The sequence below is a fragment of the Rhinatrema bivittatum genome, chromosome 15 (genome assembly GCF_901001135.1).
Source record: "Rhinatrema bivittatum chromosome 15, aRhiBiv1.1, whole genome shotgun sequence".
NCBI lineage: Eukaryota > Metazoa > Chordata > Amphibia > Gymnophiona > Rhinatrematidae > Rhinatrema > Rhinatrema bivittatum.
Window position 1 is genome coordinate 51302483 of NC_042629.1, and position 18998 is coordinate 51321480.

Here is an 18998-nt window from a genome sequence, read left to right on the forward strand (position 1 = left end):
GCCCTGTTGATATTACATTCTCCTCCTGCTCACCAATAAATTACATAGCTTCTACTTTCACTAGGGATGTGCATCCGTTTTCCATGTATTTGTAATCCGTAACTTATTTTGTCCTATCTGTTAAATACGTGGGGAGGCGAAACGCATCGCGACCCCCCACGTATTTAACAGATATCTGTTTTATTCGGCCTCCTAAATAAAAATTTAAACCCCCCACCCTCCTGACCCCCCAAGACTTACCAAAATTCCCTGGTGGTCCAGCGGGGAGTCCAGAAGCCATCGCTGCACTCGTTTGCTGGTTTCATCACGGCGCCGATAGCCTGTGTCACAGGGGCTACCGGTGCCATTGGTAAGCCCCTGTCACATGGTCACTGGCGCCATCTTGTGCTCCTACCATGTGACAAGGGCTGACCAATGGCACCGGTAGCCCCTGTGACATAGTATGGGCAAAGGCTATTGGCGCCATTTTGAGTCCTGGCATCGGACAGCAGGTCGCTCCGGGACCCCCGCTGGACCCACAGGGACTTTTGGCCAGTTTGGGGGGCCTCCTGACCCCCACAAGACTTGCCAAAAGTCCAGCGGGGGTCCGGGAGCGACCTCCTTCATGCCGGCCGTCCGATGCCAATACTCAAAATGGCGCCGATCGCCTTTGCCCTCACTGACACACATAGTGATTTTGAGACTCAAAATCGTCATCCGATGCCAATACTCAAAATGACGCCGATCGCCTTTGCCCTCACTATGCCCTCACTCTCTTTCTTTTTAAGCAATAGGGGTTGAAAAAGGCATGTGTGCCTTTAAACCATAATGTCATGCCTTTTTCTCTTCTATTGAATTATAAGATTTTTGATTATATGAAACTAATTAGGGTCCTGATTTCACTGACAACAAAAACTCTCTCCACTACCAGGCACATCCTAATGCACCACAAAAGCCTGCCACAAACACACTCAGAACTTTTGTGGCACACCACCATTCTGTAACAGCACTAACAAAAAAAAAAAAAGAGTAGAATTCAAAGTTCTCTACTCTCCACAAAGCAATATACAAAGCCGATTACACTGCCTTTAATGACATCATTCACATACATTGCTCTCAACGAACAACAAGAACTACTAATAAAATTCAACTAGTGATTCCCTCACTTCCACAGGCCAAACTTTCCTCCACCAGAAATAGAGCTTTCTCCATTATTGGCCCAAAGCTTTGGAATTCGCTACCTCTCTTCCTCTCCAATCAAGAAAACTTAAAATCCTTCAAAAAAGACCTAAAATCCTGGCTACTCAGCCAATCTTTTAAGGACAGCACTCAATGACTTTTTAAGGACAGCACTCAACGACTTTAAAGTACATTTAAAGTTCAATAAGTCAATCTCCCCTACTTCATGATACAGATGCCCCCTTTCTACGATGTTCCCAGATATCTCTGTTCATCTATTCAGGGTATCTACACTGTGTTATCTTGTTTCGTTCATTCTCCTAGTTATGTCATTTCTCATTATTGTTAATTTTTTAAATTTCAAACATCGTTCAATGTAACTTGTTGTTTTGTATGTAAACCGGAGTGAAGGCAACCCTGCTATACCTCGGTATATAAAAAAATGCTAAATAAATAAATAAATAAATAAATAAATAAATAACTAACACTCAACAACAACCTTACTTATTATGAAAGGGCTGCACTACAAACATTAGTACAGGCCCTAGAACACCAATACACCTCCTATTGGAAAACCAGAACAAGATCTTTGCACAGACATTACACGCTAGCACCCAGTCACACAAGCAGAACACAGGTCAACGCTTACCTAATACAGAATTTGAAACAGAAACATGCAGACAAAAACTGAAATGGAAACTCCAAGAAACCAGATTCTAAGAGGAGTGCAACTCAGGAGCAAGAAAAAAGGAAATAGAAATGAATTTCTACCTATACTGAGCAACATGGACGGATATAAGCAATGCACATTCCCAAAAGTGACATATTCCTCTCTACAAAAACTGAAAGTAAACTGTTTCCTTTTCTATCTTTGTTGTGTGGCCAGTTTATTGACTGACCCTGGTCTCTATTTAGGTCTTCTTTCTTTTCCAGGATTGCCTTTCCATTTTACATTGCTTCTCTTTCTTCCTGTCTTCTTCCCTTCCTTTCCAGCATCTGATCAGTGAAAAACCCTTTTTAAAATCATTTAAAACTATTAGGCTAAGGCTTACTTTAAGGGGGTTTATTTTTTTTATACAAGGGTGAAAAGAGCACTGGCTTATATAGCTCGATATACCTGGGTGATTTTCTTATTCAAAAGGAAGGAAATCAACCCGAGTAAGAAATAAAGAAATCCTTGGACAATGAGAGGGTAACCGGGACAGGGCTGAACAATCTCTGCTCATGCCACTTTCATTTTTGCTGAGGTTTGCAGTGGTTTTTTTTGTTTTCGTGTACCGGGAGACAGACAGAAAAGAAGAGCCGAAGAAACTGCAGGGAAGGGATTTGCTAGCATTGAGTGCTCCTTTATATTCGTGAAGGGTCCCAGGGAATCCTGCAAACTCCGCATTTCTTGGCTCATAGAAGCGTAAATATGAATTGGAAATAGCCTAGGATATTTGGCTTTCACTTCACCTGCTGCTGCCGCTTTCAGGGGCACAATGTGGGCAGTGGAAAGCCTGCGTCTGTAATCCTTTTCATACCTGCAGGTAGCTCTTTCAAACAACACACACCAATACATATTTGAATAACGAGAATTTATTAGTTTGGACAAAATAATGGCCACAGCCCAACAAGCAATGGTAAAATTAGACATTACTAAATTGAGCAATAAAACATAATTAGCCATCATAAACAATACTGTAACTTGTATTCGCAAAACTGAACTCTTAGTGACAAGCGCTCCCCCGCCAACCCGTGCCAATGTCAGAGTTTCTGAGGCAAATGCGCCCTCCTCGGCCGTAGAAGCCGGGGCTGTCATAAATTACTGGTGACCCAACCGTGGAAGTCAGGGTCGACTGGTCCATTCGCCTCTTTGCTCGCCCCTCTCGGCCGTTGAAGCATCGAGGGTCTGCGCTGGCCGCTGGCCCCTTTCTGAGCTGCCTGCTCTAGTGGCCCGAGGGGCCGCCATCCCCCAGGCCACGGCCTACTTAAACTAAAGGCGGGGGTGTTGCTTCGGCTGGTCACCACACCAAGGTTCCCCGGTAGCGATACCTTTTGCCGGGAAACCCCCCACTCATTGCTCGGCTGCGGCCATTATTGGCAAGAGAGCTTCAAGACAATCTTGTAAATCACTATTAAAGATATCCCACCCTATATCGGAGAGATGAACACCGTCAGGTCTAAAGAAACCCGGGCTTTCGTCTAGCAGGTCGTGTTTTAAAGATAAACCGTTGATTGTGGGCATGAATTTTGAAATCCACTTATTTATTTTTTTACGAACCTTTTCCATAGCACAGTGTGATAGCTCACCTCTCCAAATCCTACGGGGAGTGATATAGGACCAAACAATTACCGACTGTGGGAGCATGCTATATAAAGTGACTAGATCCTGTTGTATTTTTTGCGTCAAAGCCACACTTCTGATAAGAGGCAACCCCCCCCCCCAGATGTAATATAATCGCATCTGGGGGGGGGGGTTGAATTTTAACAATTGAAGGACAGTCGGAATTAATTGGTCCCATCTCATTCCCGGGATACCGTTCCAAAGCAACGATAGTTGATGGGCCGCCATACCAAGATGTTCCCCCAAAGGCCGCTGGAGGGCCCTTTTGTGTGCCCAGCGCACATAAGAATGGCCAATGATCCATGCGAAGCGCTGCTGCGTTCTCAGCTCTGTCGGCAAATAAAGGAAAAACAGTGATGTGACATCCTACATGTTATTGGCAAAGTATTGCTGGGGGCGTACATAACGGCTAAATCTCCCTGATCGCCATCTACCTATTGCCATTATCGTCTTGTCCTGTAAGCCCAAGCTTGCAGCAGTTGTAGCGGCGCCTATACGGAACGAGTGAGTAGAAAACCCCGAGACTGCAATGCCTGCTGCGTGCGACATGTGGAGGACCCGACTAAACTGATAACGTGTAAGCGGTCTACCATTCTTGTGCACTAGCAGTTGCCCCGCGATCAGCGGGCGTAGCCTTAAGAATAAGGTGGTGGACCAGACAGGGCAAGTGAGTTCCCCAGCCCATTGGTGTAGAATGATGGTGGATCCCATACCCCGTTGGTCTGTCTTAGACCTGCGAATACGAAGTATCAGCTTGTCATGATCGAGAACTGTATCTTGCCACTGTAAACATGAGGCAGATGATTTGTTTGTGGATTGTGCAGTCAGCTCACTGACGCGTAGGGCTGCATAAAAGGACAAGGAGAACGCACACTTAAATAAGGTGCATTCCGTATCATCCGAGCAAACACTGTCTAGTGCCCGGACAATTTTTCTAAGAATTTGAACAGTAATGGGCCTCCTACTGTCTGTAGTTATACCCACCCCCCTCTGCCAACCTAACATAGCCCTCTTGATTGGGAACATTGATGTGCAGCTAGGGAACCCTAGTAATCTTGAAAAGAATGATAAGCCAGCTAGGCAATTCGCTGAGGCCCTTGATTTTCCAAGGTTCTTGCAATGAAGAATGTAGCGTGAAAGGGAGTATGGCGAGATTGGCCACTCTGCTGTTTCTTGCTGCGACCGACAAAGTGATTCCCCCCAAATCTTAAGGGCGACAACGATTGGGAACAACTCAAGAAATGTAAGATCCTTAGAAATCTTGTGCTGCAACCAATGTTGTGGCCATCGCGTAGCGCACCAAGCTCCTCTGAAATATATACCAAAGCCAACACCGCCTGAGGCATCAGTGAAAAATTCTAGTTTGCTGTTTTGCCTAGGAGGATGTTGCCAAAAGGTTACCCCATTGAAGTTACGCAAGAATACTTCCCAGATGTTTAAATCATGCTTAATGGCTGCAGAGACGCATATACGGTGGTGTTTCTTTTGTACCCCTGCGGTGGCCAAGGAGAGCCTCCGCAAGAAAGCCCTGCCCATCGGAATAACTCTGGAAGCGAAGCAGAGCAAACCAATGAGAGATTGAAATTGCCTCAGGGTGGCTTTTTTCAAGCTTTGCATCTCAACAATAGCCTTATGTAGTTTGTCGACTTTGTCGGAAGGGAGGCGAGAGAGCTGCGCCTGCGCATCCAATTCAATGCCCAAAAATGTTATCACTCTGGCCGGGCCCTCGGTCTTCTCCTCTGCTAAAGGGACATCAAATGTTTTGGCTACCGCTTGCGCAACAGATAGAAGGTCGTTGCAATTATGTCTATCACGCCCAACTAGGAGGAAATCGTCCAAGTAGTGCACCAAAAGTTTGGATCCCGATTGGTTCTCGATGACCCATTGCAGAAAGGAACTAAATCGTTCAAAGTAAGAGCAGGATATCGAGCAGCCCATGGGGATACAACGGTCATAATAATATTGCTCTCTGAAATGGAAGCCTAGCAAATGGAAGGACTCTGGGTGCACCGGCAAGAGGCGGAACGCGGCTTCAATATCCACCTTGGCCATATGTGCCAGGTGTCCTGCCTTTTTGATGACACTGATGGCTGAGTCAAAGGATGTATAGGACACTGAGCATAGGTGGGGATCGATTTGATCATTTACGGAATTCCCTGGGGGAAAGGAGAGGTTATGAATGAGGCAATAGCGGCCAGGTTCCTTTTTTGGAACCATGCCGAGAGGGGAAAAAACCATGTTTGGGAATGGTGGGTGGGTGAAAGGGCCCATTATCCGGCCCAAAAGGCGTTCTGAGTCAATTTTCTTCTTTGCTTCCTCTTCATGTAAGGATAAGGAGTGGGAATTACGTGGTGGGTGCTGGAATGAATAGTGGGGGGAACGTTGACATGGGATGGGGAAGCCGAATGTAAAGCCATTGTAAATTTCTGCTGCATGAGAGAGGTTCGGGTAGCATTGTAACCAGGGAAGCATAGCCCTAACGTTGACTGGTGTTGGGGCTAGGGAATTCGTTTGGGCGATTGATGGGACCCTGCGAAAAAGGTTTGCGGTCTCTGGGGTTCCGGCATTGTGTTGCGGGGTGTGGGCCCAGACCACAAATGGAGCAGGTGTGCTTATATTTGCAGTTTGCCCATGTACAATGTCCGGCATTGAATTGTCTGCATAATTCACGCCTCCCATTGCCCGTAAAAGAATTTCTGTCTCGAGTAGAGGACAAGTGCGGGGGAGATCTCTCTTGCCAGGATGACTTATGTAGAGTCATTTCATCTAGCCATAAATCAATTAATCTATGCCGCCAGGATATTGCCCGATCTTGCGCCATACTTTTCCTGAATCTAATATCATAATTAAGCCACGCCCATCCCCCCCCCCCCGTTTCTGGGCCTTAATTATGGTATCGATATAGCGAATGAGAAAAGGGGCTTGGTCAGGCTCCCGTTCAACTACCACGGTCATGAAGATGTGGAATGCTTCCATCCAATTATGAATGTTTTTGGGAATTTTGGGTCGCTTGTCTTTTCCCTCATTAAATCCCCCTTTTTCAGGTTCGCCGTCTAAATCCGTGATTAGTAAGGTGAATATGTCAATAAACTCATGGTTCCATATTTTGTTCTTGACTGTAAGTGGAACGCTGTGGGCTAAGGAAGTGACGCCACATAGGACTTCTTCCGCAGAAGATGGGGTGGCGACTTGAGGAACGGGCATGGAACCAGGGACGGAATTAGAGAGTGGCAAAGGAACAGTATTTCCACTGGAATTGGTTATAGGCGTGAGGGTGCTTGCATGAGATGCAAGCTCGATAACACTTGCGTCTGGTAAAGCTACAGCACTTGCGTCAGGTAAGCCTATTGGGGGAATCGCCGTAGTATCCCTATAGGATAGCGAGTCGGGTGTCGGATCGGCTTCCCAAACAGTCGCCGCTGAACCACCGTGTGCAGATGAGCGTTTTCTCTTGTGAGATTTAAGAACGTTATGAATTGCTGTGGCTAGGGCCATGTCATCGTCACTGCAATTCGGAGAAAGAGAAGTGTCAGATTCACTGGTGGGCTTACCTCCTGTTGTGTTGGCAGCCTGTGATGAAGTAGGGCGAGATCTTGAATTCCTTTTGTATAGACGCTCCTCTCTGAGATCTTGTTGAAGTAGAGGCTGTAGAGGCAGCTGTAGGCCCAGACGATTGTCCCGCAGAAGGCTTTGAAGATCTTTGAGAGAGAACTTTTTTGGAGGGAACTTTCTTCTTGGAGGCCGCATTGACCCGTTTTGGTGTAGTATGGGTGGCCCCCTCCAACCTCACGGAGTTAAGCCCTGACATCTGTTGCCGGACCCACTCAGTCCCATGGGTCGCGGCCTGTGCTCTTATCTCGTCGAGCAAATGTTCAATGTCATGGTTGTCTGGAGGCGTTGAGGGTGTAGCTCTGTTGCCTCTACGCTTAATAGACGTAGGGCGTTGGTGTTGAGTATTAACCGATTGCCGTGGGCTTCTACTCCTCCTTGGCATTCTGGCAACGGCTTCATGTAATGGTGGCGCAATCGGCATCGGCTCGCCAGGTGAACGCTGAGATGAAACCCTGGTCATAGTTTTTGTGTGTCTGTGGTTCTTTCTACTAGGGGACATGATGGGAGCTGAAAGGAAGGGGCAGGGATTAGCAGCAGATGAACAATATTTTTACCATTGGTCTTGTAAAAAAAATTTTTTTTTTTTGTTGGGATAGGGTAGCAAAACAAAATGGCTGCCACCATGTGCCCCTATTCAAAATGGCTGATGCCATGTGCCCCTAATCAAAATGGCTGACGCCATGTGCCCCTAATCAAAATGTCTTCTGCTCTGTGGACTGGGGCAAAATGGGCCATGTGCACATTATACTTAAACAAAGATGGCTGCCGCCATGTGCTACACAGACCCTGTACTCGCTCACCGAATCTGTACATAAATAACCTAGCCATGTGCAGTGCTATCCCAGAGGAAAATACAGTGTGTACACATGATCACTGCTCCCCGAATCTGTACATAAACAACCTAGCCATGCTCAGTGCTATCCCAGGAAAATACAGTGTGCATACGTGATCACCGGAGGAAAATTGCAAATGCAAGCAAAAACACAGTGTAAATGCTGCCCAAGCACTTGAGAACAACATAAAATAAACACTGCTAGGGAACAACTTAGAGACAGAAATTAAATATGCCAACCTATTAATACAGGGAACGCGATGCAAACGTGAAATCTCAAGTGCTAGCAAGTAGATAATGCAAACATGTGCAAATTAATGCGATTAACTTGGTCTGGTTCCCGTTCTGAGTGCAGGCAGGCATGAGGGAAAAAAGGGGACTGCTGTCCACAAATTCCTATAAGGGGCTGCTGGCCCTTTAAAACAAAGTGAAAGCAAGTAAGCCAGGGCACAGTTAATGGGATTGCTTTCCCTTGTAGCAGCTTATGAAGTAAAGCAAGCATAGCTAACGGCTGGGAAGGTTCCCAGACCATGTGGGAATAGGGGGAAGGGTAGGAATCTGGAATAAAAACAGGGTTGTTGTTTTTTTGTTTTGTTTTTTAACAATACTGTGTGATGAATTGAGGAGTTGATCTGCTCAGCCTCAGCGACACCCTTTTCCTGCAGCAAGGAGGTCTCTGAAACCAGCGGGGGAGGAAAAGCAAGGAAACACGTGTGCAGGAAGCTTTTGTAGAGCAGCCTGTGGGGCTCACTGCAACGATTGAGCCAGCAAGGAAAAGCAGCCAGGGAATCCCCGCAGGAGATTCACAGAAATCAGCAGCTCACAAGGCAAAGCTAGCAGTGTTAGGGGCTCGATGAAAAGATTGAGCCAGCAACGAAAGGCAATCAGGGAATCCCCGCAGGAGATTCACAGAATCAGCAGCACACAAGGCAGAGCCAGCGCCGGCAAACTGCAGGTAACCCGGTGATGTCTGGATCGCACAGGGGAGCTCGGCTGTATAAGCTTCCCTTTTAACCAGACCACCGGACCCGCCCCCACCCTCCTCCCGCTGACTCCCGCCCGCCTTGCGTTCCCCGCCCCATTGTGCTTCACTCCCTCAGTACCTGTCGTGAGGCTCTTTATTATTATTATTTTCCTCCGGAGCTAGCCAGACCCTGCCCGGAACCCCCAAGCGAAATCAAAAGCTGCCAAGGGCAGGGCCAGGAGCCGGGGGCGGGGGGGGTGGTACCTCCTCCGTCTGCTTCCCGTCAGTCCGGCCCACTGCCGGGTAAGAGGACACCCGCTCGGCTTGATTGGAGGAGGCGCTTATAAAAAGGGAGAGCGCGCGGGGCGCGGGCAGTATAGCGGAAGAGAGCGGCCGAGGCTCTCAGGGATTTTCCATTGTGCCGCAGCAGCAGTAGCGCCCCCGGCCATGATCATAGACGGGATGATGGAGGAGAGCTGCGACCTCTTGGACCGGGACGTCGGGCTGATGGAGGGCAGCCCCTTCAACCTGGGCTGCTTCTACAGCGGCGCCTCGCCCCCTTCCTCCTACTCAGAGGCCAGCTGCTCCCCGGCCCGCTCCTCGCCCTGCTCCGACGCGGAGGTTGCGGAGGGCCACGGCGCGGCCAGCGGCCGCTATAACGAGCTGTCCCTGGACAAAGGTGAGGCTGAGAGAGAGCAGGGAGAGATGGCCATACATAAAGAAATCCCTTCGGGAGGGGAGGGGGGGGTCTGATGACACCGCGGTATAGCCAACTGCCGCGGAAGGGGGATCGGAGAAAGTAGGGACGCGTTCCGGCTGCCTGTCTGGAGTTGGTTGGTGGCTTTGGCTGCGGCGCGGAGCGGTTTCTACGCGCGCGCGTTAACGCTAAGACTAACATGAAAGTCTGAGAGGAGGACGCTGCCACTCCAGTTCTCTGTCTAGATCTTATTTGGTGGGGGCTTGGATCGTATTTCAAGAGTGCGGGGATCGCAGCTTTAAAGCGAAAGAGGAGCTTGCATTTTTTGTAGTGGGGGGGGGGGGAGGAGGATATATTTATTGATATGTTAAATGTTAATTTTTACACAATCCTGCCCACCCTCCACTGAAAGTGGGAAGGAGGAGCAGTCCCTTCTAGGAATTTCTTAAAGTGATTGTATTTGATTGTGTGTTGTAGTTTTATGAAATTGTAAATCTCCTTGAGTCCCATTGGGGTATGCGAGGCCTACAATGAAATGAAAGGATTATTACCCTTTGCTTGAAGTGGTGATAGCACCAGTACACAATGGGTTAAGCCTACATTTAAATGGGGTCACTACGGTATTTAACTGGTGTCTCCCCTCTGAATATTTGTATGATTTTGTGTGTATAATACAATTATTTATCCATGTATCTTCATGTATCATATAATTGCACTCTGTGTAATACATATGGATAAAATGTACAATTATTCAGTTATTGACAGTTATGCTTTTTTGTGTGCAGATTATGACGGTCTGACTTCCAGTCTTCAGCCGTACAAATTATAGGGCATGTCTGAAATTTAGATCTATTTCTAGGTAGCTAACTTATCTGTGTCAGGAGAATGTACTATCTGCAATGTTTGTGGGTAGTTGGCCTATGCTCTTATGTCTGGTTTTCTGAATCAAATCTAGACGTGTTAAAATGTCCTTGCGGATCGCACTCCTAGGTTTCAGAATGGCCATTTTATCCCTGCTATTCTTACTCTGTTACATTTTAGGCATAACATATGCCAAATGCCTTGATAAACAAGTTCCTGTTTTGTTTTCTTTTTCTTAACTTCTGCTTTTTTGCCATTCTGTAAGCTGACTCAAAAGCTATGACAGACTGGTGCATTGTAAAAAGGGAATTTCATACTTTTCCTGTTAAAAGGTCTTGCTTCTTAGTCATGGCTCAGAGCTTCCGTGGTAGGTCCTTCAGTAGGAAAGAAAAGCAGAAAAGAGCTTTGGGAAAACAAATGCATTTGCCAAATGATTTCAGCAAAGTTTTTAATATTTTTCAAGTGTAGCCATTCTGAGGGCTGCTGTACATTAACACATCCACCCTCACACTGGGGGAAAAAAAAGTTTACATTTCAAAGAGGTCAAATGAAGAAATGTGGTAAGGCACATTTCATTTATGTGTAAGTCAATACACTTTAACCAAACTATGGTCAGATTCTCATTAGTAATAAGGATAAATAATTTCTATTCAGTTATTCTTGAGGATCTAGCTATGAAACTAACTTTCTATTTCCTTGATACCTGATAAGCAAATTATTGTGGCTTGGTTTTTGAACTTTTTTTTTTTTTCCCCCCAGGTGATAACCTTATGGGAGAGAGAAGAAAGAGAGCGACTTTTCAAGGGGTGCGTGTCCGAAATTCAGTGAAAGAGCTGCTGACGCGCTTACGGAATGCCAAGCCCATGTCAGACTACGGTGACAAGGAATGGAAGGTAGGGCGGCTTTGAGGGCAGATGTGTTGCAGGGGCACTCTTGTTAAAAAAAAAAAAAAAAAAAAGAATCTCGATGCTCTTTCAGAGAACCTGCTGCTGATACATGCAATTTATTGGTTTCTTTTTGCTTTAACAGGTCAGGAAATCCTGGGGACAATTGACCAGTATCCAGGTATGCTTTCTTTTGGTTTGCCTTTCTTAGGAGTATTTTATTAAATGCTTTCAACATTTTTAAAACAACTCCAAGTGTTCTTTAACTGCAGGACAAACTTACAATAGATTCTAAATGTTTTTAACAGAGTTGAAGAACATTCTGAGTGGTAGCAAGCGAGCTCATGAATATTCTTGTGATGAACCAGCTTGTAAAAGACCGGCTTCCTTCCAAACACCTCCTCTTCTGGTATTAATAGTTTTATTATTTCCTCCATTTTGTAAGGATCACTTACGTTTTGTTGTTCTTGACTGAGGTTTCCTATTACTGAAAATGTCGACTGAAACCTTTTGTTTCCAGACCCCACCAAGCACGCCAGCTTCCACTGAAAACATGGAAGAGGCCCACAAAACGAGGCAGAAGCGATCCAAGCAGTGACTGTGATCTGCTGCAGAATATCATCAATATTAAGAATGAATCCAGCCCAGTTTCCCTGAATACAGTTCAAGTCAGCTGGATGAACACCGTTGCCAGTCAGAATTCCTCTGAAGAGCACTATCCAGACATGCTGTTGGGGCAGAGCTACCCTCACGCTCTGCCGTGCCAGCCCTTCCCGGCTAGCAGCCCGCCACAAGTGATGGAGCAGCCCCAGATGTACCAGTTTACATCTGTACAGACGCACGAGCTGCAACCACACTTAACCCAGAGTGCAGGGCTGGAGTACAACGCATTCCCTGGTACCAGTTCCGGTTTCCCAGAAAGCTTGTTTCTGTGCCAAGAGCAGCAGCATTGCTCCCGTCAAAGCTTTGTGCCCCTTCTGAATGAGTCTCTGCGCTCTTCCGCTGCCACCATGCCTATTTCAGCTCTGCCCAATGCTGGGCAGCAGCCAGAAGTCGGTGCTTCGCCGCAGTCCTTCAGCTCAGGAGGACACCAGGCTGTGCTGAATTCCATGGGCCTCTCGCTACAGCACCAGAGTATGAAAGGGAGCAAGGTGACTGCAGTACAGCCGACCAAGTCCTTCTTCCAGTGGCAAATAGAGCAAGAGGAGAACAAATTAGTCCACCTCACTCAGGACCAACTTCTGTATAAAGACTCAGATGGTGATACGTAAGTGCCTCAATGATTAAAAACTAAAGGAAAGCTACATCAAGTAGTAGTATAAAAATGAGTGGGGGTTCATTAACTGTGGACATCTTGCCATTTGGATCCAAAAGAGTTTCCTGTTAAAAGTAAAACATAATTTGGATATCTCACTTGCAAAAGGGGTTAATATTATGAAAACAGGGTTTGTGAAACAAAGTGGAAGACCTGTAACATTATTAGTTAAGACTTGTTTTTAACCAGTTCAATTGGGGGCTCTTGGTCCAAATTACACTATTTACAATATTGTACTGTGCAGCCCAGAGATAACTAAATGTGTGGACCCTTATCTGATTAGGGTTTTAAAAACAAATGTCCATTCTTCGGACTCCAAGGTGTATGCTGTGTACAAGTCTGTAAATCTACAGAGTTGAAGGTTTTAGGTGATGGATGGATGTTTTCTTAATGTCTCAAATCATGCTTCAAGGTCTAAATATGGTAATCTGTATTTTCCTCTCAGATTCCTCCATATTGCTGTGGCTCAGGGAAGACGGGCTCTTTCCTATGTCCTTGGAAGAAAGTTGGCCCACCTGCATATGTTGGACATTAAAGAACACAATAGCCAGGTGAGCTGCTAAATACCTAACTTGTGTCTAAAGGGCATCAGGAAAAGGAGCTTGCAAGAGGCTGAGTTTGATAGAGTTACAAAGTCCTTGCGTTGCTAAACACTTTCACACCTCATTAAACAAACAGACCAACACTGAGTCAATAGTACTTATTAAATCTAGTATCGCTTTTGTGTGGGTGCATAAACGTGAATTATTCAGGTTATGGCCCTTGAAGAGTTTGTTGTTGCAACTGTTTGGTGCAACTTTTGTTTAAGAAAAAAAGATGTGTAATAGTTGTCGAGTTTTAGCCATGGCGTTGCCTGGCAGCAAAGGAATAATGCCAGTAATCACAGTATCCTTTATTTTCCTTTGTAGAGTGCCCTGCAAGTAGCCGTGGCGGCTAATCAGCATCTGATTGTCCAAGATCTGGTGAGCCTCGGCGCACAGGTGAACACCACAGACTGCTGGGGTAGAACCCCGATGCATGTTTGTGCTGAAAAGGGCTATGCACAAGTCCTTCAGGTGAGGACCCAAAACAGCCAACAAAACTTGTTTAACTTTGTGCTGGGCTCATACATCTTCTGACTCATTCTTATGTTTAAAACACAAATCTAGCCGGCTTTTTTTTTGTTTTTTTTACAGATTTTATTGATTTTCTGCTAGCGGGTTTTTGATGTTATAATACTCTTCTGTACATTAAGTCATTGCTACATCTGTAAATTGTCATTAAGACATCATACTTCCATAGCCAATTGGATTGTTTTGAAATTCATTGTTCAGCAAATGACTTCAGGAACAGGTTGGGCCCATGGGCAGCAGAATACCTTTTTGGTTGGAGAGGGGGACCAACAAACCAATCTCTGCTCCTGCCCCTTCCCCCCGCCCCCCCAGCTGCCTAGTTGCTGATGCTGTGGGGCAAAAAGGTTGGTCGGACCACAGCTCTGGGTGGCCTACTTGCATTCTGCTGTGGGTTGACCCATGCCTGGTTTTTCATATTCCAAAGCCTATATAAAATGCCTGTAAGATCAGGACTCTCTCCCTCTCATATAACTTGTGGCTAGGTACTTGCTGTAGCTTTAAGCTATGTTATATATGCATATTTATAATTTTTCAAGTTGATTGTACCATGTGCCATAAAGACTATAGTTAAAGATTTGTGTTCCAGATTGGAATGATACATGAATGATTTCTACTTTTGCAGGCAATCCAAAATGGAGTTACTACCAGTAATCAGTACTGTGACCTAGGGCAACTAACTATGATGGTGAGGGTCTTGTGGAGCATGAACATGACCACCTTCCATAGGGGAGAATTTTTCTACTGTGAACTGTGAAATTTAGGAGCTATTTTTTCCACTGGTGAAGGGCATGTACTGTCTCCAGTGATAGAGAATTCATAATTTGGATGCCCTCAAGTATATAATTCATGCTAACCCAGGGTTTTTGGGGGTTTTTTTTTTTTTTTACATTAAGGTCTGACAGCATTGCATTGTGCTGTGATGACCCACAATGCAGTAGTCCATGAGCTGCAGAAGAATCAGCAGCTTCATACCCCTGAAGGTCAGGAGCTTCTTATGAAGAACAAGAGCCTGGTGGAGACGGTCAAGGCCCTGATCCAGATGGGCGCTTCTGTCGAGGCGAGAGTAAGTTCCTGCCCATAGAGCACCTGCGGCAATGCTCCTGGAAGGTCTGGTAGACTGTGACCTTGACAGAATGCATGTAAGACTTGGGTGTTAAGGGCTGCTGATTTATGAAGTGCAGCACTTGAATTTCACCACGTTTCACTAGGACTGAGTGGTGCCACCGCAGCTTGTAAAACCAAAAGATTGCTTTCCATAGACCTAGGTTCCCCGTTAGGCTTTCCGGCGCCGGCAATTCAGTCATCTCTGGGGAGACAGCTATGAAGGAAAAAGATTAGGAGAAAACAATGAGCCCAGCAAGGCTAAGAGATCAACTTGCGCAAGGTTATATTAAAATTTGAACATGGAATCCCCTAGCTTCCAAGTACATAGATTAGCCACTGGGTCACTCCTCATTTTCCAATTACAGATCCATGAATTCCTAAAGATCTTAATCGGGTTTAGTTTCAAGTCCATTTGATATCTTATATACTGGGAGGGCCCTGCATCATGAACACCCAGTAGGTTTTCTCTTGTATGTGGATCTGCTGGTCAATGTGACCCGTCTAACACTGCATTATTTTTTTTAATTTGATAGGACCGGAAAAGTGGGCGTTCGGCTCTGCATTTGGCTGCTGAGGAGGCAAACTTGGAGCTGCTCCGCCTGTTTTTGGAGTTGCCCAACTGCCTGTCTTTCATTAATGCAAAGGTAATTGCTTAATTTTTAGCCATGAGGAAGAAAATAATTCTGACGAGGCTTTATACTGATTTTGCAATCCGCTGGTACTGACAGCACTGCCTCATGCCTTTATTTATTTATTTATTTATGTATTGTTTGCTAGGCTTACAATGGGAACAGTGCGCTACATGTGGCTGCCAGCCTGCAGTATCGGATCACGCAGCTGGATGCCGTGCGTCTCCTGATGAGGAAGGGAGCCGACCCCAGTGCCAGGAATCTGGAGAACGAGCAGCCGGTGCATCTGGTTCCTGACGGAGTGGTTGGAGAACAGGTAACGACTGGGTTCTCGTGTGGGGGTGTGCCCTGGCTATCTCGCAAACTGATGCCTATCCCATGGTGTTTCCATTCTTACTGGCCTAAGATTTTCAGTTGTGAAAATACAGAAACATCCTTGGTTGCTAACCACCGATGGGCCACATGGCCCAAGTGGCTTATTTGCTGGCAAACCATTTCAGCACACACAAGGTCTTAATTATGTGTAACGCAATTGGTTCCACATTTCCATACAAAGAGGGACAATTGAAAAAAGAATCTTCAGTGTAGGAGAGAGTCAAAAGTGTGTATGTGTGTGTATATATATGTATATATATATATATATATATATATATATATATATTTAGTGCTGTAGGCCAGATTTTTCTTATATTATTTGCAAGTGATAGCATGACATGAAGACGGTGGTCAGGCTGCATGCCAAATCAAAGCAGCGAGCTTAAGAGCAGAGGTCTTCAATTGAATTCTGCTATCACAAACTCTCCACTTAAGAAAGTGGATGCCCTCTGACCCATTGGGTTATATGGAGAGGGGCTTGCGGCGTCCCCGTGCAGTGCCCAAGCAAGCGCAGGGTGGAAAGCTAGTTCTGCACTCTGAACCACCCTCTTCTCATTATTTAAACAGAGTCTGCTTTTCCAAATTGCTCAGGGCAGAGTGCAACAAACCTATAGAGATAAAACCATCAGACGCAATAATACGACGTCTGACTCCTTGAACCTGGAAGCTCTTTGAATACTGGCTGTGAATTAGTAGCCCAGGAAGCAGGACGCGCAGAGCAGACCTGGCTGGGTTTTTCGCATACATTAATTTCTTTGTTCTCTCCCCCTTCCGCTTGTGTTTTTAAACTCTAGATAAAACGGATCCTGAAGGGGAAAGCAGTTCAGCAGAGAGGCTCCGTTTACTAGCCTACCCGGGAGCTCCGTTTGTCAACACTCACTGCTAGTTAAGCAGTCCTAATATATGTGTATATTTGGCCAGAGGTCAAATGTCTGTTGTTTCTATGAAACAATGTTATTTAGTTCGCTATTGTATAGTGAGTTATGCACACGAGGTGCCTGCCAAAGAAGAGAAGGTTTCCAAATGCAGTATCTTTGTCAGACACTTGGGTTTAATCTGTATTCCTCAAAACTCTTTTTTTTTTTTAAAGACTTTTCATAACCTCACCATATAAACCAGCAGGGACGAATGACTTGGGCATTCTTGATTTGTAGTAACCTCCTAGATTGTTACTGTTATGCGTTATCGTAGAAATGCTTAAACTACAGAAAGTATCCAATATTTGCATTAATACTAAATTTGAACATCACATTGTGGCTTTTTAGAAATTCTTTTTCTTGGTATCATTGCTATACACCTTTCTAGCTTGAATCACACCCTAGAGACCAACTATGTGCAGACAGAGGAATACATGTTTTCAGCAGTTAACTGTCAAGGACCATAAGCAATCCTGTTGCCAGCAAAAACAGATTTAAGGTCTGATAGCAGACCTGATTTACTTGCACTATTTCGTGCAAATGAATGAAGCTTAAAGTACAGTTAAGGTAAATAGTTACCTTGTCCTTTTGTTTTTGTTTTTTTTTAACTAGCTGTTTGAGATATATTTAAGAATAAGTAATGTAATGTTAATGTTTGCACCTATGAAGGTGGATAGATTTGTAATTGTAGCTTGTGCAAGTGGCCACAGGTTACTGGATCCTTGTGCTTTGATGTCACAAGGACCACACACTTTTGGCTATAAGCATCCTTTGCATATAGTAACCTCATCATCAAAAAAACTAAATATAATTTATTCAAATGCTTTTATCTCAAGAACAGCATGCATATCATTATTATATAGTTTAAATGTATAAATGTTATTGATATTGTACAGAAATTTACCAGTGATAAATATTGTGCAGACTTGTTCTTACTATATTAATACTTTTGAAATGTATTTTAATTTTGTAATTTTTTTTTGTCATATCTAAGTATGTACATCTGTGTACTGTTTCTAGTGATATTTAGTTTGCTTCACTTGTCAGATAGGAAGCATGCATGAGTTTATTTTGGATTCTGCGTTTTATGCAGCCAACTTGGCGGTAGAGAAATCCATAATTGTAAGAGCAGCTCCATCTGATTTATGAAAGTAGGTCTTGTGGATCGCTTGCTTCAGCTGGGAATTGTGAGATCATTAATGCTTTCTGATGCATATTAGAAGGACACTGATTGTATTGTGCCTAATTTGAAATAAACTCATTAAGTACAATAATTCTCTGCTGGAAGAGTTATTTGTGTGTTAGAGGTCCCTGTGTGTGGGCTTCATTAAACCTTCAGTGTGGATGGGTTGAGTGAGCAGTGGAAGAGCACAGGATTAAAAATTAGAGATGGGCTGATTCACAATTGAATGTTAAACAAATTGCCTTCTTTCATCCCTCTGCCCTTTTACAGGAAGCCCTGCTTGGCCCTCGGGAAGCTCTGCTGTCTTAAATTTCTGTAGCTTCAGGTCATAGGATGGCTGAGTCCTGTCCTTCAGACCCACTGGGCTCATAGTTCTGATTGTCCCTAAGAAAAGTACGACCACTAATCTTATATGGGCACTAGCTCAGAATCAGAACTGACTGTCAATTTCTCTTAACCTGGAGTTGTTCAGACTGCCACCAGGTTTATTGGTGCACAGTCTTTTGACTCCTCCTGGATACAGCCTTTAGGTGTAGCCCGGTTTTCTGATGCTTGTCTTGTTTAGATGGCTGCGATGCTGATTTTTAATGGAAGAAATATGATACAAACACCACCGTGCACTGGACACTGAAATCACGGGCAGAAATGGATAAAAAGTCTCCATTCAGAAACTGGGTCCCTTTGCTCTGCCCAGAACATGTGATAAGGGCAATAAACATATCACCAGGGTGTGCCTTGGAGCAGCCATTCGCAATCTGGTCTTGAGGATCTCCCATCCAGCCTGCTTTTCGGGATATCCACAATGAATATACATGAAAGAGATTTTCCTTTGGGTATTCATTGTGGATATCCTGAAAAGCAGGCTGAATTTGGGTGGTCTTTGAGGACTGGGTTGAGATCAGTAGGGCATTCCAGTGAAGGTCACAGATGCTGAAGTCAACACTCATCTTGGCTCCACAATTCTCCGTACCTGCTTGTGAGCAATTGCTGATGTGCCTACTCGAGTCAGGGTTTAATGAAAGGGAAGAG

General features: G+C 45.0%; 1 protein-coding gene across 1 annotated transcript; it reads left to right on the forward strand.

Moving 5' to 3' along the window:
* Nucleotides 1-9213: 9213 nt before the first annotated feature.
* On the forward strand, nucleotides 9214-18060 carry NFKBIZ (NFKB inhibitor zeta). Its single transcript, XM_029578809.1, is given in 15 exon segments — nucleotides 9214-9571; nucleotides 11210-11334; nucleotides 11337-11343; nucleotides 11480-11515; nucleotides 11643-11743; nucleotides 11855-11920; nucleotides 11922-12601; nucleotides 13095-13200; nucleotides 13558-13704; nucleotides 14384-14426; nucleotides 14429-14446; nucleotides 14655-14824; nucleotides 15399-15509; nucleotides 15643-15810; nucleotides 16664-18060. Coding segments are annotated over 15 exon segments (2064 nt in total). The 5' UTR covers nucleotides 9214-9339; the 3' UTR covers nucleotides 16718-18060.
* Nucleotides 18061-18998: the final 938 nt, after the last annotated feature.